At 38.7% G+C, this 26,707-nt stretch overlaps 1 protein-coding gene across 3 annotated transcripts in view; it reads left to right on the top strand.

The window, feature by feature from the left end:
- The window catches only part of Fyb1 (FYN binding protein 1), a 157,005-nt gene that overhangs the window by 54,167 nt on the left and 76,131 nt on the right, over window positions 1–26,707 (top strand). For all 3 annotated transcript variants that reach the window (XM_033760455.1, XM_010607759.3, XM_010607758.2), the window contains exon 2: window positions 18,696–19,851. In XM_033760455.1, coding sequence (XP_033616346.1) covers window positions 18,696–19,851 — 1,156 coding nt within the window. The remainder of the gene's footprint in view (window positions 1–18,695; window positions 19,852–26,707) is intronic.

Genomic DNA, 26,707 nt, shown 5'->3' with positions numbered 1-26,707 from the left:
AAACTCCAGATTTTCATCTTGCTAATTAAGTGAGTGCATGCACAGCTTTCAGAGAAAACAATTAAGATAATTTTTACCCTAGAAAAGGTGATTTTTAATAAAATGCAGATATTAAACTAATTCCAAAGTTCCATATATGTGATTTAGAACTTAAGCAAAAAGTATCCAAAACTCTCAGTGAGTACTGTATGTGAATGAATGGAAAAGTAAGAACGCAAGACAGCTGAAACCACGAAGCATTTTAGAAAGTTGAGGAAGCCTTGGAAAAGAGGCTGTCTAGGTGCTAAGAGCAGGATGGCCACAGTGGAAAGCTTAAAATTAAGAACACCACAGTTTTAACATGAAAAGGTGCAACCAAAGTGAAAAGCCCCATGACAAAGGTGAGAGGAGTTGCTTGTCTCCTGGCAATTCTGCTACTGTGCAGTTTTGATACAGAGAAAAACTGAGGTGAGAGATGTGAGCTGGATATTTTACTGAATCCTGGGTATTAAACACTTCATGCATTTTCTTCATATTTCAAAAGGAGAAGAGGTAGAGTAACAATGAGGCTAGAGGGCGCCCACACTATCGTGTTTTGTGGAGTGAAATTTTAGAATTGAATCCATTTCTGTTTCTGAACTCTTCCATATTTCCCATTTAATACCTAGTTTTTTCTTTCCTCAGATCAAACTCTGGGTCACTCACTAACTAGAAGCTGCCACCTGTCTTTGGTTAGCTTGTTAGCCTTCCTCTTCTAGGAGTTCTCCTCACCAAGATCTCTTACATGATGGGAAGGAAGTGCCTAGGAAACCCCACAGAAGCCCTCATCCCTCCACCCCCACCCCACACCAACACTTTCAGTCTCTGCCTCCTCACCAGATGAAGAAAAGAAGTCCAGTGTCCAGGGATGTGCAGCCGTGTGAGTCTGTGTGTTTGTGTGTGAGAGTAATCGACAGGCCAATGTGGAGCAAAAGGAGTGTAACATTTTTACATGTCAAACTGTATCCTTCTCGGTCACCAAGAATTTTTATATCAAATGGATTTTATTTTGCTAATTGATATAGCATATTCATGTACATATAAGAAAACAGAACAACCACAGCAAATAGTAACTGAAATTAAGGTCTCTGAGTTCAAACACTTACAGATGCAGGGGAAAAAATGAAAGAAACATACACTGTATATTAAATATTATCCTCAGAACCAAATCAGCCACCAATTAAATACCCATGAAAACATTTTTCAATTATGTACAAGTTCACTGAACAAAACATAAATTCTTCAAAGACCACCTTCTAATTTGGTATATCTAATTAATGGAGTTTAAGGAATCCTAGGAAATGCTATGAATATATACAAAATGGAATAACAAGACCAATAGTTTTAGGATCAGTTGTTTCTCTAAACCATCTACATCTCACTCTATATTCTCTGGATCCTACCACCATTCCATTCACATCAAGAAGTCAAAAATGTACAGTGGAACAGACTGCAGAAATACAAGAAAAGTGGTTTATGGGTAAGCTATTGGAGGTCATGCCAAAGTCAGAACTGTATTTGCATAGGAGCTATTTGGTAGGATAACATAAAAGCGGACACAGGAAGGTTCTGTTTCATAGAATGGTGGTGATTTTCAAGCTCCTGATCTTCAAAGACACAGAAGTTCAACTTGCCATTATACCTTGAGAACACACGGCATCAGCATTTAGTAGGTGGGCCTTCACCATGTAAGCTTTCGCGACTTGCTAAACTCTCTTGCTTCCTCTACTTCCACTCACTCCTAGAACAGAGTAGAAACAAAGAAAAGGCTCAGAGCAGCAGGTGCTGAGGAGAACATCAGAGCGTCCCATACCATGAGGCACAGGACACACCCAGAGGTTTTATGGAGAAGCACTCTGGCCGGCCTCCCAATGAGAAGTGGCCAGGCACACACAGCACCTGAGACCCCATCTTCACCAGATGCACTCTTATGACCACATCACACCTCATGATGCCACCCACGGAGACAGAACAGTGCTGGCCACTGGAGTTGCTGCAGTTGCATCCCCACATTTGCAAGTCACCGACAGTTTTACACTCAAGGCTGGCAGTGCTGCTTCCGCTACCAGCTCCTTGCCCAGCATTGTGCAGCCTGCTCCTGCCCCAATAACTTGATTTGCGGTGAGAGACAAGTTCCCACATCCTGTTGAAATGGGCCTGCCACTCTCTCCAGCCTCAGAGGCTCAGCCGACTGGAACCCAACACAGCCCATTAACAATGAAGTAGAGATTCTGTGAGCGCTCTCAGGATGGGCTCATGACTCGAGGCCAACAAAGAAGCTGCAGAAATCATTTCCCATCTAGCATCTGCTTGATCAATCATAGTGAAATCCAAACACACTCAGCTCATCAGCCAGTGTTTAACATATATATGGGGAGAAGTGTACCAGACCTTAAAGGAGCGTTTGTTTGCAAGGAGGGTGCTATGGCTGCGGAAAGAAAATCAAATCAAATTCCTGTTTTTACATTCACTATGTAAACAATGCACACACTAAGTGCATAAATTATAATTCATTAAATATATAAACATTTAGACAATATTAAAGGATTCAAAAAGGTCACCATAGTTTTTGTGTCAAGACTGCAACTTACTATCCACCATATTGAGAAGAGTACTGTGTTTTGAGCTAGCTTGCTTTAACCCAAACTTCACAAGTAAAAGCAATTAGAAGAGTCGTATTATATAATTTCTGACAATAGCAAGTTTTAAATTTTCCACTGTAGGCGTGCCTGTGTGTGTGTGTGTGTGTGTGTGTGTGTGTGTACACAAATGCATATATTCTCCTACATCGTGCTGATCATGTGTTGAGAAGGGGCAGAAGGTTGTGGAGAACATATTAGTTGTTTTCTTTCATCTAGGCCAGTGGAGGTGAACCTCTGGCACATGTGCCACAGTGGGCTGTTTTTATCATTGAAAGCTCTAAAAGGTTCACCATCACTGATCTAAGCAACGCAAGGCAATAAGACTGAATACTATCACTCTTTGAAAATTTCAACTGCTTAAATCTATGCCACGTTTCTTGGAGCTTGCTTCATATCTTAAAGATGCAAAGTTTCTCCAACCCAGAGAAGAACTTTCTTCTCAGTTTGTTTGTTATAAATTCTCAACCATATTGCGCAGGTTTAACCACAAACGATCTTTCTGCTTCTGTCTCCCTAGTAGCTGCAGTGACAGATATGTGCCATTGGGTCCAGTTTTTTGTTATGCTTTCTGGTCAGTCCTTGGCAGAGTGGGTGCTGATCATCTCCTCCATAGAAATTGGGCCTCACCTGCCTCCTCTTTTCCACATACTTTCTCTGAGAACTTTGACAGGCTTATGTGTCCTCCGATGTTACTGAATCTGGGGTTCTAAAATGGACAAGGGGCAAGAATTAATGCTGTACAAGAAGAACAAGCAATATAGACCAAGTAAGTCATGGGTAAATAACTATTTGAACATAATACAAAAACCACAGGTGCTAAAAGTTTGTTAATACTTTTATTTGAGTAAACTGTTGTTACCCTTTTACTGCCTCCTTCATACTTCAAAGCTTACATGCCATCAAGTGAAGATGTCTTTTTCTCTCCCTTCACAGGTGTTATGAGGGAAGAATATCTGCAGTCACAGGAGTGAGTTTTCTCCTCCTGCTTTAATTGAAAAAGAACACAAACACCTCCTACGAATGTAAAATATGACTGCTAAGATATTTTAAATTCATTATTTACCCAAGCTTCTTGAGTCTTTTATTTCTTTTGTTTTTAAAGCACATTATAGGCATAAAACATTCAAAGGCACATAATTTACAAGCTACCTCTAGTCGTATAATTACAGTACTTTTATATCATTTAGCCTCTATGGAGTTATTTGTAGGATTGAGAGTATATTTTGTTGTTTAAAAAGCTGTAAGCAGGCTTTTTGCTTAGATATTCCCAATAAGGCATGAACAGTAGAACTTTCTCAGGATTTCTCAGCCGAGCACAGTTGATGCTCTCCTGTGGGAGTGTGCTCTGAGCACTGTATGGTAGGCTGTTAGGCATCATCCTCAGCTCTACCCCTGCAGGCCAGGCCTGCCCTTTCTCTCCTTACTTCATCCTGTCAATCAAAAGTGCCTCCCATTCCCGAGCAGGGCTTCTTCCCAGAAGAACTAAAAGAATCATACTACATCGATAAACATGTACCCATGTTTACAGTGGCAAAGTTTCATTAACTGTTTTGTGTTTTGGTTTTTCAAAATTGAGTTTATTGGTACATTTTAGGGATACAGTATAGTTACATTCATTGTTGGGAATTTGTACCTCTACATGACAAGTCTTGATTCTCATTGTTTCCCCTTGTCCCTGCCCTCGCTCAACCCCCTGCTCCCCTCCCCATCTACAAACACTTTATTTCCATCTTTTCATTGTCTCACATTTTTTTCTGTTCCCTTATTAACCGGTTTTTTTAATAGTGGCACAGTTTTTTATTGTTAAATTAATTTTATTGGTACATATTAGATATACATAATGATAACACTCATCACACACAATTTGTACCTGTACATGATATATCTTGATTCTTCCATTTTTCTCTTTCCCTCCTCTGCCTTCAACCCTCTTCCCTCCTTAGTTACAAAAGCCTTGTTTCCACTTTTCCTCCTATTCCTTTTTTTTCCTTTTCCCATCCTTCTTTCCCCCACTCCCATCCCTCGTTCCCAATCTCATTTGAACATTTTCCATAGGAAGTATTAAAAATACAATGAATGTTTAAAATTAATAAAATAAATTATTAAAGTAAAAGACAATATACTTATCCCCCCCTACTACTCAAAATACTACCCTTCATTTCGATATACTTCTCCCTTGTTTTTGGCAATGTGTCTTTACTTTACCTTTTATTTTTTAACTTTAAACATTCAGCTTATATTTTTATCATCCTTTGTATTTGAAACAGAGATAAATCCAAAGGAATCCACTTCTATTATACTAAAATACATCGGTACTACACATTCTTTTTTTTTTTTTTCTCTCATTGAGTTTATTGTTACATTTTAGGTATACAGTACAGTTGCATTCATCTTTGGGATCTTGTACCTTTACATGACAGGTCTTGGTTCTCATTTTCTCCTCTTGTCCCTGCCCTCCCTTCACTCCCTTCTCCCTTCCCTATTTACAAACACTTTATTTACATTTTTTCATTTTCTCATGTTTTTTTCTTTTCCCTTATTTCCTTTCCCTTACCTGTCTCACTTCCCCTACACCTTTAGCACTTTTCTTCCTATTTCACATTGTCAATTATACCATTAAGATCTTATTTACAATTATAATTTTTCACACCAGAGAAACTATTCGGTATTTACATATGTGTGACTTATTTATTTCACTTGAGTATGACCTCAATATGCTTCCATTTTCCTGTGAATGACTCTAATTTCTCATTCTATATGGCTGAGTCATACTCCATGTTATAGAAAAACCACATCTTCTTTATGCAGTCTTCAACTGATGAGCAATTGGTCTGTTTCCAAATTTTAGCTATTACTAACTGTGCCACTATAAACATGGGTGCACATATATCACTGTAGTATGGTTCTTTTAATCCTTTTGGAAAGATACCCAGAGGAGGGGTGGCTGGGTCAAATGGAACCTCTAGTCCTATCTAGTTCTTTGAGGTATCGCCATATTGATTTCGATAGTGGTTGTACCAGTCTGCACTCCCACCAACAATGGAGAAGGGTTCCTTTCTCCCAACATCCCCGCCAATATTTGTTATTGAATGATTTCTTGATAGCAGCCATTCTTTGTGGGGTGAGGTGGAATCTCAGTGTTATTTTCATCTGTATCTCTTAAATGACCAGTGATGTGGAACATTTTTTCATATATTTATTTGATGGTTTTACTTCTTTGTCTGAGAAATGTCTGTTCATTTCATATGCCCATTTTTGAACCAGGTCTATATTTAGGGGGCCTGATTTTTGGGAGTTCTTTATAAATTCTAGATAAGAGTCCTTTGTTTGATTGCTTTTCTTTTTCTTTTTTTTTCTTTTTTTTTTTTTTTTGTACCAGGGATTGAACTCAGATCCTTGTGCTTGCAAGGCAGGCCACCAAACCGCTGAGCTAAATCCCTGGCCCAAGAGTCCTTTGTTTGAGAAGCAGCTGATAAAAATTGTTTCCAAGATTATATGTTGTCTCTTAGTTCTGTGGATGGTTTCTTTTGCAGTACAGAAGCTTTTTAATAAAATGAGATCACAATTGTTGATTCTTTGTTCTAGTTCCTGTGCTACCGAGAATTTGTTCATAAAGTCTTTTCCTATGCCAATGTCTTCAAGAGTTCTGCCTAATTTATCTTCCAGCAAATTTGGTGTCTCTTTTTTTAATATTTAGATCTTTAATCCACTTGGGTTATAGTTTAGTGCATGGTGAAAGATAAGGGTCTAGTTTTAATCTTTGGCAGATTGAAAGCCAGTTTTTCCAACACCATTTATTAAAGAAGCCATCTTGGCTCTGGTGAGGAAGGTTGGCTTCTTTGTCAAAGTTGAGGTAGCTGAGTACATCTGGAGTTGTTTCTGTATCTTCCAATCTATTCCACTGATCCTCAGGTCTGTTTCTTTGCCAGTGCCATGCTTTTTTATCACAGTGGCTTTGTAGTATAGTTTCAAATTGGGAATTATTATACCCGCTGCCATGTGTCTGTTGCCTAGGATGGCTTTTGCTATTCTAGGTCTCTTCTGGCTCCAAATCAATTTTTGGATTATTTTTTTCTAGTTCTGTGAAATATACTGTCGGAATTTTAACTGGCACTGCATTTAATCTGTATAGCAGTTTTGGTAGCATCGCCATTTTCACCATGTTGATTCTTCCTATCCAGGAGCAGAGGATATCTTTCCATTTTCTTATATCCTCTTCAATCTCTTTTTTCAGAGTGCTGTAGTTTTCAATTTAGAGGTCTTTTGCTTCTTTTGTTATACTGATTGCTAGATACTTCATTTTTTGGATACTATTGTGAAAGGAATTGTTTCCTAATTTCTCTCTCAGTTAGTCTGTTATTTGTGTACAAGAAGGCTATTGACTTTTGAGTGGTGACCTTGTATCCAACTACTCTGCTGAGAGTGTCAATTAAGTCTAGAAGTGTTTTGGCAGAGTTTTTGGGATCTTCATTGTAGAGTATCATGTGATCAGCAAATAATGAGTTTAACTTCTTCCTTTCCTATCTTTATTGCTTTAATTTCTTTATCTTGTCTAATTGCTGTGGCTAATGTTTCCAGAACTATATCAAAGAGGAGTGGTGATAAGGGGCATCCTTGTCTTGTTCCTGATTTTAACATGAAGGTTTTCAGTTTTGGGCCATTTAATATGATGTTGGCTGGTGGTTTTTCATAGATAGCCTTTATTAAATTGAGATACAGACCATCTATTCCAATTTTTTTTTGCAGGGTTCTTATCATGAATGGGTGTTGAATTCTGTCAAATGATTTTTCTGCATCTATTGAGAGGATTATACGTGTTTTTGGTGTTTTGTTTTGTTTTGTTTTCTGAGACAGTCTCTCACTATGTAGTTGATACTGACCTGGATCTCACTATGTAGCCCAGGCTGGACTAGAACTCACAGCAATCCTCCTGCCTCAGCCTCCCAAGTGCTGGGATTACAGGCATGTACCACCACGCCCAGCTGATCATATGGTTTTTATCCTTGACTCTGTTAATGTAGTGTATTAAATTTATTGATTTATATATGTTGAACCATCCTTGCATCCTTGGAATAAATCCAACTTGATCAAGGTGTATGATCTTCTTGATGACCCTCTGCATTCTGTTTGCCAGCATCTTATTAAGAATTTTTGCATCTATGTTCATTAAGAAGATTGGCCTGTAATTCCATTTTTTAGTTGGTCTTTCTCTGGTTTAGCAATCAAAGTGATACTTGCTCCCAGGAATGAATTTGGAGGTATTGCTTCCCTTTCAGTTTCATTGAGAAGTTTAAAGAGTAGAGGCAGTAGTTCTTCTCTAAATGCCTTGTAAAATTCAGTGGTGAATCCATCAGGACCTGGGCTTTTCTTCATTGGTAAAGTTTTAATTACATTTTCAATTTCACTGATTGTGATCAGGGTTTTTAGAATTTTTTTATCTTCTTCGTTCAACTTTGGTAATTCATATGTATCAAGAAATCTGTCCATTTCTTCTGTGTTTTCCATTTTATTAGAGTACAGATTCTCAAAGTAAGTATTGATGATCCTCTGGATTTCTTGCTGGATCTGTTGTGACTTTTTGTTCCTAATTGCATGGATCTGAGCCTTTTCTTTCCTTTTTTTGATAAGGTTAGCTAAGGGTTTATCAATTTTGTTTAGTCTTTCAGAAAACTAACTCTTTGATTCATTGTTTTTTATATCATTTTCTTAGTTTCCGTTGCATTGATTGCTGCTCTAATCTTTATAATTTCCTCTTTTGTATGAGCTTTGGGTTTTTCTTGCTCCTCTTCTTCTAGGAGTCTAAGACTCATTATTAGGTTATTTATTTGAGCTTGCTCTGTTTTCCTAGTGTGTTTTCCTGCTATGAATTTTCCATGTAGAACTGCTTTCATTGTGTCTCATAGATTCCTGTATGTTGTATTGGCATTATCATTTATTTGTAAAAATGTCTAATGTCTTCTTTAATTTCCTCTGTGACCCATTGATTGTTCAGGATAGCATTGTTCAATTTCCATGTGTTTGTGAAGTTCCTACAGTTTCTTATGCTATTGATCTCCAGCTTAATTGCTCTATGATCTGATAATATACCTGGGATAACTTTGATTCCTTTGCGTTTATGTAAATATGTTCTATGAGCTAGTAAGAGGTGTATTTAAGAGAATGACACACGTGCAGCTGAAAAGAATGTGTATTCTGATTCTGTGGGGTGGAACACTCTATAGGCATCTATTAAGTCCATATGTTCAATAGGTTGTTTCAGTTCTACTATTTCAGTGTTGGTTTTTTTGCCTAGATGATCTGTCTATTTGTGATAGTGGGGTGTATTTAGGTTCTCCACTACAAATATATTAGTGCTTATTTGGTTTTTCATGTCCCTTAATCTTTGTTTTATATAGTTGGGAGCATGAATATTTGGTGCATATATGTTTATGCTTGTCATCTCTTCCTCTTGAATTGTTCCCTTTAGGAGGATGTAGTGACCTTCTTTGTGTCTTTAATCAGTTTTGGTTTGTAATTTACTTGTCTGCAATTAAGATAGCTACCCCTGCTTTTTCCTGGGCTCCTGTCACATGGAGAACTATTTTCCATCCTTTCACTTTCAGTCTATGGGCTTTTTTTGCACTAGGTGTGTTTCTTGTATGTAACGTATTGTTGGATTTTGCTTCTTAATCCATTCTGCCAGTCTATTTCGCTTGTTTGGTGAATGAGGCCATTGACAGTGATGGTTATAACTGATATGTACTGATTTATTATTGTCATGTTATTGTACTCTTGTTGACTCATTAATTTTTTGCCTTCTCCTTTTAGTTTCTTGCCTTACCTATTTGATTTGGTCTGTTGGGGCTCATGGTGTTGTAACCTTCATTGGATTTTTCCAGGATATTGTTTAGAATTCCTTGTAGTGCTGGTTTGGTATTCACAAAGTTTCTTGGATGTTCTTTGTCATGGAAGTATGTTGTTTCCCCATCCATTTTTAAAGAGAGTTTTGCAGGATATATCAGTCTAGGTTGGAGAATGTTTTCTTTTTGGACTTGAAATACCTCACTCCAGGCTCTCCTTGACCTGAGGATTTGTTTCGAATAGTTTGCTGTGATTCTGATGGGCTTTCCTTTGCATGTGATTTCTCTTTTTGTTTTTTTGTTTTTCTTTTTTTTTCCTCTTACTGCTTGTAGTATTTTGTTCTTCTGTTGGTTTTCTGGGATCTTGATTATTATATGTCTAGGTGTAGACTTTTTGTGTGTGTGTGTATGGCTAGTTGGAGTCCTACATGCCTCACTTATCAGTATGTCAAATTCTTCCCCTCTGTTGGGAAGTTTTCTGTCATTAATTCTGTGAACAGCTTTTTTAAGTCATTTGTATTTTCTCCTGCTACTTCATGGATTCCTATCAGTCTTATGTTATTCTTCTTGGCATCATCTAGGGGTTGTTGGATCAATTTCTCATGATCCCTTACTTATTTTAAGAGACCTCTCTTTTCATGGTCACTGACTGCAATCCTGTCTTTTATATTTGAAATTTTATCTTCACATTCATTTATCCTGCTGTGAAAACTTTCAATAGAGTTTTTAATCTTCTGGCTATCTATTTGAATCTGTTTCATGCATTCCATTTCTTTCCTATGTTGGGCATTCATGGTTTCCATTTCTTTCTTATGCTGGGCCTTCATGGCTTCTATCATGGTCCTGAGCTCATCTATTTTCTTTTTCAGTTTCTGTTCTGGAGTCTATAATCATGTCTTTCCTTTTGCTCACCATCTATATGTTTATCTGGGAAATTATTTCTGTTTTGAATTTTTCTAGAGCCAGATTGATCTTTTTTTTTTTACTTTCTGTGCTTTGAGTTCAGGGTGTCCTGGTGGTTGTCTGTAGGACTTTTCAACCTCATTTCCCATAGAGTTTGCTGTTGGTGAGCTGGAAGTCTGTCTTTGTGTCTTACTTAAGTGTTTTCTCACTTTTATTTTTGTTTTGGGGTTGTTTTTGATTTAATTCCTGGGTTATTATTTAAGTCTTTTTGATATAGTTGTACTTTAGCTTTTGAGTCTCTAATGACTCATAGACACTCTGATTTTCATAATATCAGAAAGGACAACTCATTAATTTAATCAAAACCCTTTAGCCTAATTGACACAATCAGCAACACAATAGGCTCAAGCACAGCTTACAAACTGACCATTTATGGTAGTCATTAATCTGTCACATTTAAAACCATGTGAATTAAATCAAAATCAAGAAGCAGCCCAACTTTTACAGTGAATAAACTCTTCAATATAGCATCTTTACCCTTTAGGATGGGAGCTTAGATAGAGTTAGGATGAGAGGAGTAGATAGGTAGAAGAATTGAAGACTGTTTCAAATGAAGCCAGAGGACATAGGATGACCACAAAAAATTTAGGAAACTGTTGAAGACAGGAGAGAAAGACAGAGTGCAAGAATAAGGACAAGAATATAACAACTTGACTGTAATAGGGGCTCACTTTCCTTTGAAACTATTGACCCTTGAGTGAAGGAAAATGAGAGAAGAAAAGAAAATAAAGAGAGAAGAAAAAACAATAAAAGAAGAGATCCTAGTTAAGGCAGGAACAGGAGCAGGAAGGGAGATGGAGAATAATATGGGGGAAGCAAAAGACTAAGTTGGAAAAAGACAGAAAAGAGAATTTGCAGAGTGGAATGAGGAAAAGAAAGAAGAAAAAGAATTTGAAGGGCCTCTTTTAGACTATATGTCTGCTGTCACAATGAACAAGGTGTTCAGCCATGTGCAGAACTAAGTCATTTAGTCTCAGATAGCCAAAGGCTGACCCCTGTGATTCAGGCTGAATTCAGGCTGAAAGGCCCAAATTGAGCTCCCTGACCTCCTGCAAGGTTGAACTCTGCAAGGTTCTCCTGTTGGTTCCCTCTGCCCTTTCTCTGAAGCTATTCAAAGTTCTGATGAAAGGTGGTGATCTCTCCAACTTACCAACTGTGGAGATCTGATGTGCCTTTCTTGCAGTTATTCACTTCTGTTCTATCTTCTGGAGCTCAGAAAAATGACCTTTATGACCATCTGTGTCTCTGTAGAGTGGATCCAAGAACTGGCACAATCAGGAGGGCTGAGAGCATGGGTGTGTGTGTGGATATTGCAGAGGTGCTTGCACAGCCAAGCAGTCCTCACCAGTTGGCTTGACACAGGCCTGAGAAAGGATGGGATCTCTGAATGGCTGACCCAGACTTCGTGGCAGTTTTTAATAGCTAAAACTTGGAAACAGCCCAAGTGCCCATCTACTGGAGACTGGACAAAGATGTGAAACATACACACACACACACACACACACACACACACACACATATACACACACACACCCATCTCAGCCACAAAGAATGAAAAATCAGAGACCTTTATAACTAAATGGATGCACACTGAGGCCATACTCTTTAGTGAAATAAATAGGACATCCATGTAAGTATCTCTGGTGTGAGAAACTAAAAGTGTAAATAAGGATCAAAATGTATAGTAAATAATGTGAAATAGGAAGAAAAGGTCCAAAGGGGAAGGGGAAGTGGGAGGGGTAGCAGAAGGCAAAGAAGAAAAAGGAATAAATATGAGAAAAGTAAAAAACAGAAACAAAGTCTTTGTAAATAGGGAGGGGTGGAGGAGGTGAAGGGAGGGCAGGGGAATGGGGAAAAAATAAGAACCAAGATATATCATGTAAAGGTACAGATTCCCAATGAGGAATGGGATCATATTGCATACCTAAAATGTAACAATAAACTTAATTAATAATTTTGTGTGTGTGTGGTACCAGGAATCAAACTCAGGTCCTTGCGCTTGCAAGGCAGGCCACTGAACCACTGAGCTAAATCCTCAGCCCCAATTGATAATTTTAAAAAGTGCCTCTAGATATTACCATGTATGTTCTGAGAGGAAGACAACAGCCCAGATGAGAATCACTGTACTACCTAAATATCCAGACATATTTCAAAGACAAAATACCATCATAATAAAGTCATACCATCATAATAAATCCAAACAGCATATTTTTGTTTGTTTCTTTCTTTCTTCCTTTGTGCTGGGGATCAAACTCACGACCTTGAGCTTGCAAGGCAGACAGTGGAACCACTGAGCTAAATCCCCAGACCAAACAGCATATTTTTTATTTTCTACTTGAAAGTATGTAGATGACAATGAAGGTAAAATCTTCTGGATAAGTACAGTGTCTTAATGTCTGTCCTTCACAACATCTCAGTTTTTGTTTAAATATATACTTGGTTAGGTTAGTTGCCTTTCAGTAGATGCTAAAATTAAAAAGGACTTTCCTGATGGGGAAGTGTGAACTAGAAATCCGGGAGATGTGACAATAATGAATTTTATTACTAGCCATCTTTCTAGGGGCTGTAGCAAACATACAAGCTTAAACTAGTGAAGATAAGCCAATCTGAACAAGGGGAAGACACATAGATACTAAAGGAAATGGATTTCTCTGAAAGGAGTTTCTACAGTTCTGTCTGTATAATTACAGAGTAATCTACGTGGGTAATCTGGCTAAGTGTTTATAGGCATACGAGTCCAAATAATAACAAATCGCTTCAAATAACTACAAAGAGGAGATTTCAAGTAATTGGAAATGAAATATTTGTTTTACTTAAAATATTGTAATCGCTGAGATTCATTCTCTCTCTCTCTCTTTCTCTCTCTCTCTCTCTCTCTCTCCCTCTCTCTCTCTCGCTCTCTCTCTCTCTCTCAGAATGAATTTAAGACCTTGCACTTGCAAGCCTTGCAAGGCAGGCAGCAAAACCACTGAGCTAAATCCCCAGCCCCCCACTAAGACACTTCTTGTTTTCTTTTATAAGTTTGGCTTACACTTTAGACTTAGTACTGAGAACTAGATCTTTGCCTTCTATCTCTCATTACCCCCTGGTCTTTGATCTGAATTCACTTCCTGGATAATGCATCCTCTCCCTGAAGAAGAGGTCTTCTAGATTGCAAAATACTTCCTGAAAATAAGTAGAAGCTCAAGCTTTACATCACTAAAAGTTTAACAAGATTCTGCAGCTAATATGTACACCAATATGAACCAGCTGGCAAGGAAAAAAAGCTGAGTTAACATTAAAAATATTAACAATTTGTGTGGCACAGGTACAAAACAATCAGAATGGTTGCCAATCATCCCATCCAACTGTACTGGTGCATATCAACTGCACATGAACTGCATATCAGCCCTGGAAAAGAACAAGACACAGAGTTAGGGGTTTCTGATTGTAAAAAATGGGAATAGGCAGAATGTATGTATGTGAGTATATGTATATGTATATTTGTTTGTATCTGTATATATATTTTTTTTTGGTTTTTTGAGACAGAGTATCACTGCATAGTTGAGACTGACCTGGAACTCACTCACTGCAGCTCCAGCTGGTCTCAAACACACAGCAATCCTCCTGCCTCAGCCTCCTGAGTGCTGGGATTACAGACATGGGCCACCGAACCTGGCCTATTTGTATCTGTATTATTTACCCATATACATAAGAAATTGGTAACAGTTTCTAATTCTTGAAAAGAGACAGAGGAGGGTCAGTCACCATGTCACTTATTGTTTAAAATAGGTCAGTTCTGGAGCCAGGGATTTAGCTCAGTGGTTCTGCTGCCTGCCTCTCAAATGCAAGGTCCCAAGTTCGATCCCTGGTACCAAAAACAAAATAAAATAGGTCAGTTTTGAGGGTAAAGGGGAGCATTACTGTCATTTGAAAATAATGAGCACAAACTCATAATATATAATCACCCCAGAACTGGGGTCTATGTTCAGGGGTTGTAGAAGGCATATTTTTCATTCTGTCTAGAACAAAACATTTTCCTATTGGTTTATTTTTTTTCTTTAAAGAAAAGTTTTGAAAAGTCTTTGGAATGGAATAGATATTCAATCCATAATGAAATCAGAATGCAAAAATGTTAAATTTTAATCATTTGTGTTTTTCTATCATCATTAAGGAAAAAGTCTAGCTATTCTTGGTAAAAGTGAACCTGGATGTTGAAAACCTTTTCTAACGAGCTTCTTAATAATGGTGATGATCAGGCAACCTCTAAAGCTAGCTAAGAAATCACTGCTTTTGGTTAAACGGTTGTGGATCAAGGCTGCTGACCAGCCAGCCACATTAGCAAGCTCAGTTACCCTTTGCTGCTTTTTCAAGGGATCGTACTGAGGAACTTGTCACTCATTCTTTCCCTCTCAACACCTAGTGAAAAGTTTTAGAGTATGGGCAAACCGAAGTCAAACACAGAAACTGTTCTGTTACTCGGGACTATGTATATTTCTAGTTACTTTGGTTTAAAAGTAAGACATAGGGGTTGGGATTTAGCTCAGTAGTTTCATCACCTGCCTTGCAAGAGCAAGGATCCAAGTTCGATCCCCAGTCCCCCAAAATTAAAAAATTAAAATAAAAATAAGACATAGTGGTAGTGTTTGTAACTTCAAACTTTGGCCCCATGAAGAAAATGATGTTATACGACTAGTGAATGAGAAGGACCAATGATGGCAGACGATCACTGGATGTGTGCTGCATGCCATTCTTGACCTCAGAACTTGACATGTGCTCACTCACTTATCCCCTTATCAAACAAATGAAAACCTAGTGACACACAGGTTTATCATTCCCTAGAGATGGAGAAAGAGAAAGCTGAGCCTTGGAGAAGTGAAGCAACTGTTAAGTTATGTGGCACACTTCCTAGGTCTGAATCTAAGCTGCCAACTTGAGAGCCTGTGTTTCTCACCTAGACAGAGAGCCTCTTGGGTCTGGCTTGGTAGTCAAGAGACAAAAGCGGGGGAGGGGAGACAGAGGGGGGGAGAGGTTCCAATTCCAAACCAAAACCTACCATATTTTCTAAAAAACAGGATGTGAGTTTTAACAATGGGCTAGGGTATTTCATGGGTTTTCCCCCACAGTGAGATCCAAAATGTGGAGTTGCTGTAACACAGTAGGATTTCATTTCCTCATCGGTAGAACGAGAGGAAGGCTAGATGAGTTTTCAAGATTTTGTTTGCTCTATGAAGCTAGGAAATTTTTCTATGTGCCAATACTCTTTGAAGCACTTTATCCGTATGAACTTGTTTACCTTTCCTAAGTCCTATAGGCATTGTTATTACCAATATAGAGGGAAGCAAAGTAATGTATCCTTCTTTCCCAAGTTTAAAAAGCTAGTAAGATTCAAACCCAGGTTGTCTGGCTTCCAACTCTATGCTCATAATCACTCTGATCTGCACTCTTGTGTTATAAATTTAGGATGAATTGTAGATCTAGAGTTTAAATTATAAAATGTAGAAGAAATCTAGAATCTACCTCAAAAAAAGCCTTCCTTCTAGATAGGGAGCAAATTTTTATATTAGTTATTTGTTCATTTGATGCTGGTGCTTGGAACCAAGTCCTTGTGCTGGCTAAGCAAGCACTGTACCACGGAGCCACCTCACCCCAGTAAATGGTATCTGTTTTTCATGCAAAGGTTCAGGGTCCTCTGTAGCCATGACATCCCTAGAGATTCAGGAAAGGTCTCTTCCTCTCCTACTCCCCAACACTCAAAATCTCCCTAGTTTGGCTGTCTTGTTGCCCATCACTTTCAGCAATTGCTTGAGGTTTGAGGAAATCATGGGGCTAGAAAATTTGTACAGGAAGGCAAGGTAGTAGAAAGCAGAAATCCAAGGAGTAAGATAAAATATAACTTGGAAATTTCTGATTTTATTAAGGTTTCTCCTCCTGCCTAAATCCTTCACCCAGTTCTGCAAAAATACACACACATATATATTGGTAAGGAGACAAACTCATACCAAGAGCACCATTTCTTACCTAATCACTGTACAGAGAATTCAGCTCAATGCCACCCTTCACTCCCAAACATACATTGCAATTTCAAAGGTGCCAGGCCAGAGTATAGGTGCTGTGGGAAGACAGAAAGGAGGGAGACAATTTCTGGGCTTTGGAATCCTAGACACACCTGAGTTTGTCTTCCTATGAGTCCTTAATAGGTTTGTTTGTTTGTTTTGTTTGTGTGTTGTTGTTGTTTTGGTACTGGGGATCAAACTCAGGACCTTGCACTTGCAAGGCAGGCGGTGGCACCTCTGAGCTAAATCCCAGGCCTTTGTGTGTTTGTTTTTGTGGTGGTAGTGGACCTTCCCACTGAGCTACATCCCCAGCCATATTTTTTTTTTTTTTTGAGACAGGGTCTTGCAAAGTCTTCCCAAGTTGGACCTGAACTTTTGATCCTCCTTGCCCCAGCCTCTCAGGATGCTGGGATTGCCAGGGTGCATCATCACTCAGTTTATTACTTAACAGTTCTAATAACAACACTCTCCATAATAACAATTGAGCCCATACTATGGGCCAGACAGGAACTGTAAAAATTCCATTTCTAATGCACATGATAATTCTGGCAGCTCTGTGTCATTACTCATTTATAGATGATACAACTGAAGCCCTGACAATCTTAATGAATTTAAATGCAGAACAAATTCCCATGCTCTTTCAATGGCATCCTCCTGCAGTTTCAGCCTCAATTTTCTTTACCGTGAAATGGGTTCAATCATGCCTTTTTCTTACAGCTGTTGCAAGAATGAAATGGGACAACATACAATCAAGCACATGTATTTACACACTAAGAGGTGGTTCTTATGACTGCTAGATAAAACAGCACAGAGGTTTATAAAGATACCTGTAGTGCTAGCATGAGTCAAGACCAGAGGACAAAACTTTCCAACAGCACAGAATCTAGTGTAATGGTATTTGAATGGAGCCTTGAAAGATAAAATGTGCTTCGGTGTGTACAACGATCAGTGAAGGGTGAGACATACACATCTTCTAGGTGAAATTAAAAGCATAAAAAGGAAGATTGTCATGGCCATGTGTGCATCTTCAGTGATTTTCTGTGTTTTTTTTTTTTTTTTTTTTTTTTTGAGGCAGGATCTCACTATGTAGCCCAGGCTGACCTCGAATTTACAGTGATCCTCCTGCCTCAACCTCCTAAGTGCTGGGACTGTGATTACTTTTAAAGTCTCAAATTTTCCCATATTTCTAAAAAATGAGACAATTACAACTCCTTGCTGTTGAGCGAAAGAGCAAATGCATCTAGTTTTCCTAGATTAAATGGATTATATCCCCAGAGAAAGGCAAGTAACTGATATCTTAGCTCTGTAATATTCTCATTCTAGACAAGGAGGGCAGAGCCTGTGTAGTAGAACCTCAGGGAAAGGGTGAGAACATCATTACAGAAGATATGAGGCTAGTAGGGGGAGAGAAAAAAAAAGGTCTGGAAATAAGACTTTCCAGCCAGTCCTTTCTATTTCCATGTTCCCTCCACTGTGTGCCTCCATATCAGAACCTCAAGACAGGACCAACTCTGGACATGAGCACTCTGCCTGCCAGTACTGATACAGATGAATCATTAGCACTCAACGCTTTTAAGTCATTAAGAGACCCATTCTATTGCTTACTTATACAAAGGAAGCAATTGTCCCTGCTCTCCTGGACAGCAAACAGATCTCACGTGAGAACGAGAACCAGAAAACTCCTGCAAACTGCAGAGATGCAATATGGCCATGCTGTGTAAAACCCACAGCCTAAATTTACAGAAGGGCTTACTTTCATGTTTTCAGTGTACTTTCTATTTAAGGGTTTCAATTTGTAAAAGTTGAAAGAATTCCTTTGTTAGTCACTTTTATATTTTTTTCAGATTAAAAAAAAAAAGCTAGCTAAACACCAAGTCAGATTAAATCCAACAAGACAGCTAGAGAAGCTGTGAGAGAGAAAAAACAAGTGTTACTTAAACAAAAATGAGCAAATTACTCTACAATGACCAAAGAAAAAACAAAACAAAATAAAAAAAACCCGTATGCACAGAGCCCTCCCTCTTAAAGAGATTCTCACAACTTATTTTGCCATAGAGGAACTTAGATGTTACAATATCTCGTTAACCAATCAGCAAAGCTGTAGGCTTCAAACCAGGAAGCCCTGTGAGGTATAGTATGTTCAACTGTGCAAGTGAGACTTCTGGTTCTCAGCAAGTTTTTGTTCCCTGTGCTTGTAGGATGGAAAAGCAGATGTGAAGTCCCTCATGGCGAAGTTTAACACAGGGAGTAACCTGACAGATGAGGTCTCGGGCAATAACCGGCCCTTCAAAGTCACAGCACAAAACCCACCTTCAGGAATACAAGCAAGAAAGAACTTATTCGACCACCAAGGAAATGTCAACCCTCCAGCAGGACCCAGCAACATGCCCAAATTTGGGACTCCAAAGCCACCTTTGGCGGTGAAACCTACTTTTGAGGAAAAGCCAAACAAGGAACCCAACCCCACTTTTGTAAAGCCCAGTGGAGTGAACCAAAGATTTGGAACACTGGCAAACTCGGCCACCAGAGAGCCTGACATAAAAATGGGATTTCCAAAACCTGGAGGCCTCAAGCCCATCAGCTTGCCCAAAGAAGATTCTAAACCTGTGTTTCCCCGGCATCTTGGCAATAAGCCATCACTTCACAGTGAAAACCAAGACCAAGACATGAAGATACCAGGCCCAAAGCCAGGGCCTACCCCTCCAGGCGCAGAAAGTGAGCAGAGACTAACATTCCCCAGGCTGGCTGGGGCTAAAGGCAAGTTTACACCAACCTCACAAGATCACGATGCCAAACCCCTCTTCCCCAAACACGCCATCGGCCAGAAGTCAGCCCTGGGTACCGAGAACTCCCACGAAGACGAGAGCCTCACTAAGAATATGTCCACCCAGAAAGGATCCCTGACACCCCCTGGAGCCAAGTCCAAGGGAGGCTCTTTAAAACCAAGGGAAGACCCAGAAAATAAAGGCTATGGAGGTGACACATCAACTTCTCCATTTGCTGGAGTGATTCTGAAACCTGCTGGAAGCCGAGGAAGCCCGGGCCTCTCCAAAAATAGTGAAGAAAATAAAGAATATAGGAAGATAGATGCCACTAAGAATATCTTCCTCAGTAAAGTGAATCAGGAAGAGTTAGCCTTGGGGGCTGCTCCCAAGTTCCCTAAGGCTCCTTCCAAGCTGATGGTGGGGGGGCTCTGGGGCCAAAGTCAAGAGAAAGAAAAGGAAGACAAAAATTCAGCAATCCCAAAGCAGAAACCATTGCCTCCTTTGTCTACCTTGGGTCCACCTCCACCCAAACCCAGCAGACCACCCAATGTTGACCTCACAAAATTCCGAAAAGCTGATTCTGCAAACAGTGAGTTATTTTCTCATTGCTAAGCAGTATGGTTTGTTCCGCAGCAGGAGGTGTGTTAGCTTCTGGGGGAAAGTTGTAACAAGGAATGATTCCATAACTGTACTCATGCATGTAAGTGGTGAATTTTCTTTGGCATTTCTTTCTTTTGTGTGGGAGGTCTGAGAAAGTAGAAAGTCTGAGTTCTACGTAAACATTCTTTGAGAAAATGATTTGGTGGCTGGGTTTTCAACAGAGAGGGTGGGAATATATCCATTTGATTGATAAATGCTTTTGCTTAATAATAACCATTGCTTTTACTTCTTCAGTTAGAATTCATTTCGTTTCAGTTGAAAGAGACTGAGGCAAGCTATCCCTACTGCCAGAAATGAGATAGACAGATAAGTAAGCAAAACTTCTAAGTAAGTAGTCCCCAAAGGAGCAACTAGGACAAGAACAAGACATTTGGCAATGTCTGGAGGCATTTTTGATTGTCAGGATTGAGCATGCTGTTGGTATCAGAGGGGAGAGGGATACTGGTAAACATCCTACTATGCCCCGCCAAGCCCCTCACTTCACAGAATTATCCAGGCCAAAATGTGAATAATACTGAAGATGAGAAATCTAAGCCTTCAAATATCCACACCTTCTATGTTTCCTAAGCCCAGTTCTCAAATAAGAGAGGAAAACAACTCTTAGGAGATGATATTTTTTGTTTCATATTTTAAGTGTTCAAATTTCTCAGTACAAAGTTTTCTGAATTTATTCATATGTATTGCATAGCTAGAAAAATAAGGCAGATAAAGGAGTGCATTATTTTCCTTCTGGATAAACAGATTAATTTTCTACCAGGGATGTCACAGCAATTTTTAGAATGTGGCATAACTTTATACTAAATGCCTGGTTAAAGATATGTAACCTCGCATCATAGTGAAAATGTCCGAGAAGATTAATTTTTTTTTTTTGCAAAGGATGTGCAACTGATGTATATTGTAAGATGGAAAAAATACGCTTACAAGTGCCTGTACCTATATTAGTCATATATTTCTCTTTACAAAATTATGTTTTAATGTAAAGCAGTACTAGACCTAACAGTTGTTTTTCATTTTTGCACTGTGGAAGCATCTTCAGTATGTCAATTTCCTCATATCAGTGCTCTTTTTCCTGGTAAACAGGTAGAGATCGGTTCACCATTAATCCTCCCATGTAGAAAGCAAGCTTCGAATGACCCAATGCTCCATCTCCTAGAAAGAATCAGCCTGGTGTCAGCTTCTCATTGCTTGTGCCGTGGAAATGGTTCTGATATTAAGCAGAAGTCTTTGGGAGTTTTCCTCCACACCCTCCGTCTGCGTTTCCACTCCTTCCTCATCTGTGTGGTGGTAACATCACTTTTGGATGAGTCTTCAAAGATGTTAATGCTGAGAAAGCCCTCTGTGCTTTTGCAGGCCAGGCCAGGTCAGCCCTGGAAGATGGCTAGTACAGTAGAGGGACAAAGAGCCAGGCAGGACTGCAGAGCCACCAGCATTTTCCTGTCTCTTTCTCCTCCCCCTCGCACCTCTTCTCCTCACCCAGTTGTCCAGGACACTGTTTCTATTTTAAATCCCATCATCACAGTAACCTTCTCAGCCTCTAATCCCTCACTATATATTATGATCCCAGATGTAGCCTCTTCCACAAATCAAAAGTCAACCTTAATGTAGATTGACCTGAATTTGGTGTCAGAATAAAGAAATCTGAAACATATCTTTAGATCTGAATAATGCCCTTTCAGAGCATTCAATTTTTTCTTTAAATTTTTAAATCCTTTACATTTTTAAATAGAAATTACTTTCTGTCTCAGAAAAGCAACAAGTATAAAATGATATGCAGTAAAATAGAAGTCACTTTTCTTGCTCATTTGCTATTTACTGGTCTTCCCAGCCCTTGTTCCGTGGAAATAACTCTTCTTAGTCTCTTACATGTCAATACGAAGTTTGTTTTATGTTTACATAAGAAAATTTATAGATTCTAAAACTCAGCTTTATACCCAAAAAGTAGAATATTATATGCAATATATGCAATGTCTTTTTGCTTCTCTCTCTCTTCTCTCTCTCTCTCTCTCTCTCTCTCTGTGTCTGTGTGAGTGTTGGTGGTGCTGGAGATTGAACCTAGGACCTCAAGTATACTAAGCAAGTATTCTACCAGAGCTATATCTTCAAGCCCTCTTGCTTAAGAAAATACGTGTAAGGGCTGGGGATTTAGTGCAAGGACCTGCTGAGTTCCCAGTACAAAAAAAAAAAGTGTATATCATCTTCCTACAATTTAATAAGAAGTAGCCGATTTTTCTTCAGAGCTGCATAATATGCTGATAAATGAATGACTAGCCTAAAAGTTTGAACAATTCATGTTGCTTCTAAACATTATATGTTTCAAATAATACTATAGAAAATAAGCTTGTGCCAGGTGTGGTGGCCCATGCCTGTAATCCCAGCACTCAGGAGGCCGAGGCAGGAGGATCGCTGTGAGCTCGAGACCAGCCTGGGCTACATAGTTAGTTCAGGTCAGTCTCAACTACATAGTGTGACCCTGTCTCACAAAACAAAACAAACAAAACAAAAAGTTTGTACACGTATCATAAAACACACTATTTTCTGGGTTTTGTTGCTGTTGTTGTTGTTGTTTTGAGACAGGGTCTCACTATGTAGTTGAGACTGACCTGGAACTCACTATGTAGTCCAGGCTGGTCTCGAACTCACAGTGATCCTCCTGCCTCCGCCTCCTGAGTGCAGGGATTACAGGCATGCGCCATCATGCCCGGCAAACACACTATTTTCTGAACACAGAATATTTATTAATAGGTCTGCAAACTCCTAATCATTCCACTGATATTTTTCCTAAACTGTGCCAGAAATACTAGGAAATTAAGCTTTCCATTTAGGAAGGTTAAAAATACCTAAGAATTCAAAAATGCATATTTATGTTATATACCAGCTAGACAGCAAGCTAAACAGAAAATAATTAAAATATTTTTGTAGCAAAAGAAAACATCCTAGATTCTTTATCATTCTGGAGTACATAAATGGCAAATTTTAAAAATACGTTGTAATAATTATATAGTGTGTTTTATATAGTTTTCAGATGGGATAGATACTTTAAGGATCCATTAAGTATAATTATCACTTTCATTTCATAAGTGAGGACTGAGGCTGGAGCACGTGACATATCTGAAGTCTTATATGCAGGATCAAAATCTAGTTCTTCAGATTCCGAGTTCAGTTCTTTGTTCTCACACTCTCCTGCCCCTGTGGAATGTATATGATTACATGTCTATATTTGGTGTGTATATTTACTTATATGGAATATGTATCATCACAAGTACACACAGTTTTAACCTTCATCAAAGGAATATCAAGATTATCTTTTTAAATACTTATAATTTCCTATGAAACAGAGTAGTTTTAATTCATTTTAAACCAAAGTGTACAGTGTCTAGGTTAGAAATTTTAATATTAACAGTAAAATAGTGCTTTGTTATGTGACGTAGACTTCAAAATCAGTAGACCTGGGTTTTCACTATCACTGATTTTTTACTGTGCAACTGTAGGCAAGTTGTTTTTCTTCTTTTAGACTAAAACATTAATATAATATCTCCTATTTTATGGGCATATTATAAGGATTAAATAAGAGTGTGTTTAATGTATTTCACACTATTTGGCACATAGTAATAGAAAAATGAGTAAACACTGTCTATAATTTTATTAGCTTTAAAATTTTATCTCCGGGTGTGCTGTAGTTCTATTATTTTATACTAGAACGACTATTCTAAGAATCTTAAACTGCATTCTACATACTTGTGCTTATAGCATGTAAATTGTTAACGATCTATGTAAAATTATGCTGAAGAAATGATTGCTGGAAAAGAGGTTTGCTAGGGGAAGTCTTTGAAAAATCTTCTGTCAGATGTTCTCCTTCCTGTTAACAAACGAGGTGGAGGGCCGGCCAGAGGTGAAGTCTGAGAGGCACTGATAACAGCCAGGCCCAGAGTTACTACCTACTGTTCAGTGAGGCCAGGAGAAGGATCTGCTTCTCCAGAGGTAGAGACATACTGCAAGGCCAAGACTCATAGCTGTTTTCAGCCCTGGTACCCATCCATAAGGGCAGTTTTTCAAGGCCGTTGCTTCCAAAGAGCATCTGCCTTTTCCGTTACCTGTCAGCTTGGAAATAAAAGAAATTTTCTCACTTTGCTGTGGATCAAGAAAAGCCGCAGGTGCTTACATTGGTAGTTTCCAGGAAAGTTCTTCTGGGTATGCCACTAGAGACCCTACGTTTTTTGACATTGGAATTCTTTCTCCAACTCTAATAAATTCGTGCCCTAAACATACCTGGCTTGTAATTTTGCATTCAGTTCCTTAAACCTCTTGACCCATGTATTATTTATGAAAATTCCTATTTATTATCATCTCCAATATATTAACCATTAAAAATTCGTCATTTATTGAGGAATTGTTATATATCACATGCACAATATCCCAGCTATTCCTTCCATGCTGTGAAATATAATTCTGTGAGGAAACTAAAGCTCAAAAGGGATAGGGAATTTGTCCAATGCTGTAGCTAACTAAGCGGAGCCGGAGCTGATCCTCCACCTCCAAGTTCCCATGCGGGGCCACCTCTCTTGAAAAACAGCTACCATGAGATAATAAATCAAGCATAAATGATACCTCAAGAATCATTCTTCTCCATTTCTCTGGCTTTTGGTTGTAACATGTCTTTCTTTTTAAAAATGTATACGCATCCCTGTGACATTTAAGTGTCCATTACTGCTTACCATTCTCTCAGATGGAGCACAGAAATCATAAAACTCTTTGTTATTTTATTAGTTTTTTTGCCTTCCACAAATATCTTTAATCAGAATTGCACCAAGATTTTTCAGTATTAAATTTTAATATTGTCTAAAATTTAGTAACTACTTCAACAAATTGGATAATCTCTCCCAAGAGGCTTGTACTTAATTGAGTAGAGCTTTGACACAAAATGAGTATTGTACAAAGTATCTATCTTGCAGATCTAGTTAGCTTGTGCATGTGTAAAATGTAAGCTTTACTATGTTACTCCTTGGACATGTAGCTGATAACTTTTCTTCCCCCAAGAGCCACTTGAGATTACAAATGTCTAAAGTTTATAAAATGCAAAAAATTAAAATGTTCTCTGAACTAATCTTTCCCTTGGCTCTTGTTGATGCCCCAGCCAGTCATCAAAGGACTTCTTTCAAGTATATCTGTGATATTCAACCAGCAAAGTTTGGATTCTTAAGGGCCTGGGCCAGGCTATTGGTTTGCATGTAGGAGTTAGGAAGAACCTTCTGGGGCATACTCAATTCAACCCCTTTTCTATTCTTGTTCTTAATACCGGAGAGAAACCAAGACCAATTTCTCCACCTAGTAAACATAAAAATATTCTCTTAAATATTTTTACCACTGCAGGGGCGAAGGTCAGGGACCCAGAGGGCATTAACAAAGGGCTAATGGAATGTCAGGCCCCCGTTCATCTCTTTATGTCTCATTTCGACTAATCCACCCTCTACCAATTTGACGTCAAAAGAGCTGGGCTGGGAGCACAGCTCCCTGGCAGAGAGCTTTCTTAGCCAGCCCCTGGGTTTGATCCCCAACATTGCAAGAAAAAAATCTTGAGCTATTTTTACCAGCAAGTTACATGTAAGGTAAGATTTTCTTTCAGAGATCCCGAGGCCATCCCCTTTCTCTTTCCCTTGCTTCTCCTTATAAGTATGTATACCTTCTTTACATGACCTTATTAGATATTTATACATTGAAAACCATTTTATATCATTAGTATGGGACCATATTTTCCAAATTGTTGCCATTGGCCATTTTAGGAAAAAGGAGCTCTATGCTCAAAATAAATTTTTAAAAATTGAGGTTAGGTGGGTTTTTTGGAATTTTTTTTTTTTTAAGCAGAGTTACTCCGATAGTTAATATACCACTGTGTGTGAAGAATGTAAGAACAAGGTACCTAAAGAGCAGATCCCAGGACATATATTTCTTAAAAATCTCTCCAAGAGAGGGGTATTTCAGGATACTGAAAACTGAGGACAATGCTCTTCAGTGCAAAGACTGGGATTGGAAATTACTCAATAATGTGGCTGGGCATAAGGTAGTCATGAGCCTCCTGGTAGTGCTTCTGGGCCTGGTAAAAAACAAAATAGGAGCTTAGCTGGCCTCCTGTGGCATCTGATTTTTTCTTTATCCCCCATTTTAAAATTTGAGCAAGAGGTGATCTTATCTTGTAAGGTGGCTGCCAGTGAGTTTTGGATAAATTTTACTTGGCTTTATTTTGTTTTTACAATTTTTGTTTAGGAATTGGAGAAGGGACATCCTTAGAAGCCCTTGCTGTCATTATTTAATGCCAGCTAAATATTTCAGTCTTGATCTAGGAGTCCATAGCATTTCCTAAAGGAAACAAATACACCCCTTCACATTCACATACATCTTCTCCCCCTTTATCCTGGGCTCATTCCGTAGGGGCCTCGAGTGTGCTTTCTGGCTGGCATCCACTTGTAACTTTCGCCTCTAGACTCAGCCAAACCTACTTTACTCACTGTCCTTGACCTCTAGGAAAGCAGTATTCCATAAGACCTGTAAGTTTTCCTCTGTTTCAGGTTGAAATGTTTAAGGAACTACCTACTGCTAACCATTGGGCAGCTTACCTGGATTTAATACCATGATAGGGGATGCTTCAGAAAAGTCTGTCTCTTTTAACTATACATGCCCATGGTTGAATCTTATGAGCTACTCTTATTCTTGATTTTTTTTTCTTGCTGAGTTTTCCATGTCCCTCTTCTACCCTTCAGTTTAAACCCATCTCTCTTGAAAAAAAAAAAAAA

The sequence above is a fragment of the Fukomys damarensis genome, unplaced genomic scaffold, assembly GCF_012274545.1.
Source record: "Fukomys damarensis isolate Sample0158 unplaced genomic scaffold, DMR_v1.0_HiC HiC_scaffold_1, whole genome shotgun sequence".
In the NCBI taxonomy this organism is placed as follows: domain Eukaryota; kingdom Metazoa; phylum Chordata; class Mammalia; order Rodentia; family Bathyergidae; genus Fukomys; species Fukomys damarensis.
The sequence above is the reverse complement of the archived record's forward strand: the minus strand, read 5'-3'. Positions and strand labels throughout refer to the sequence as shown.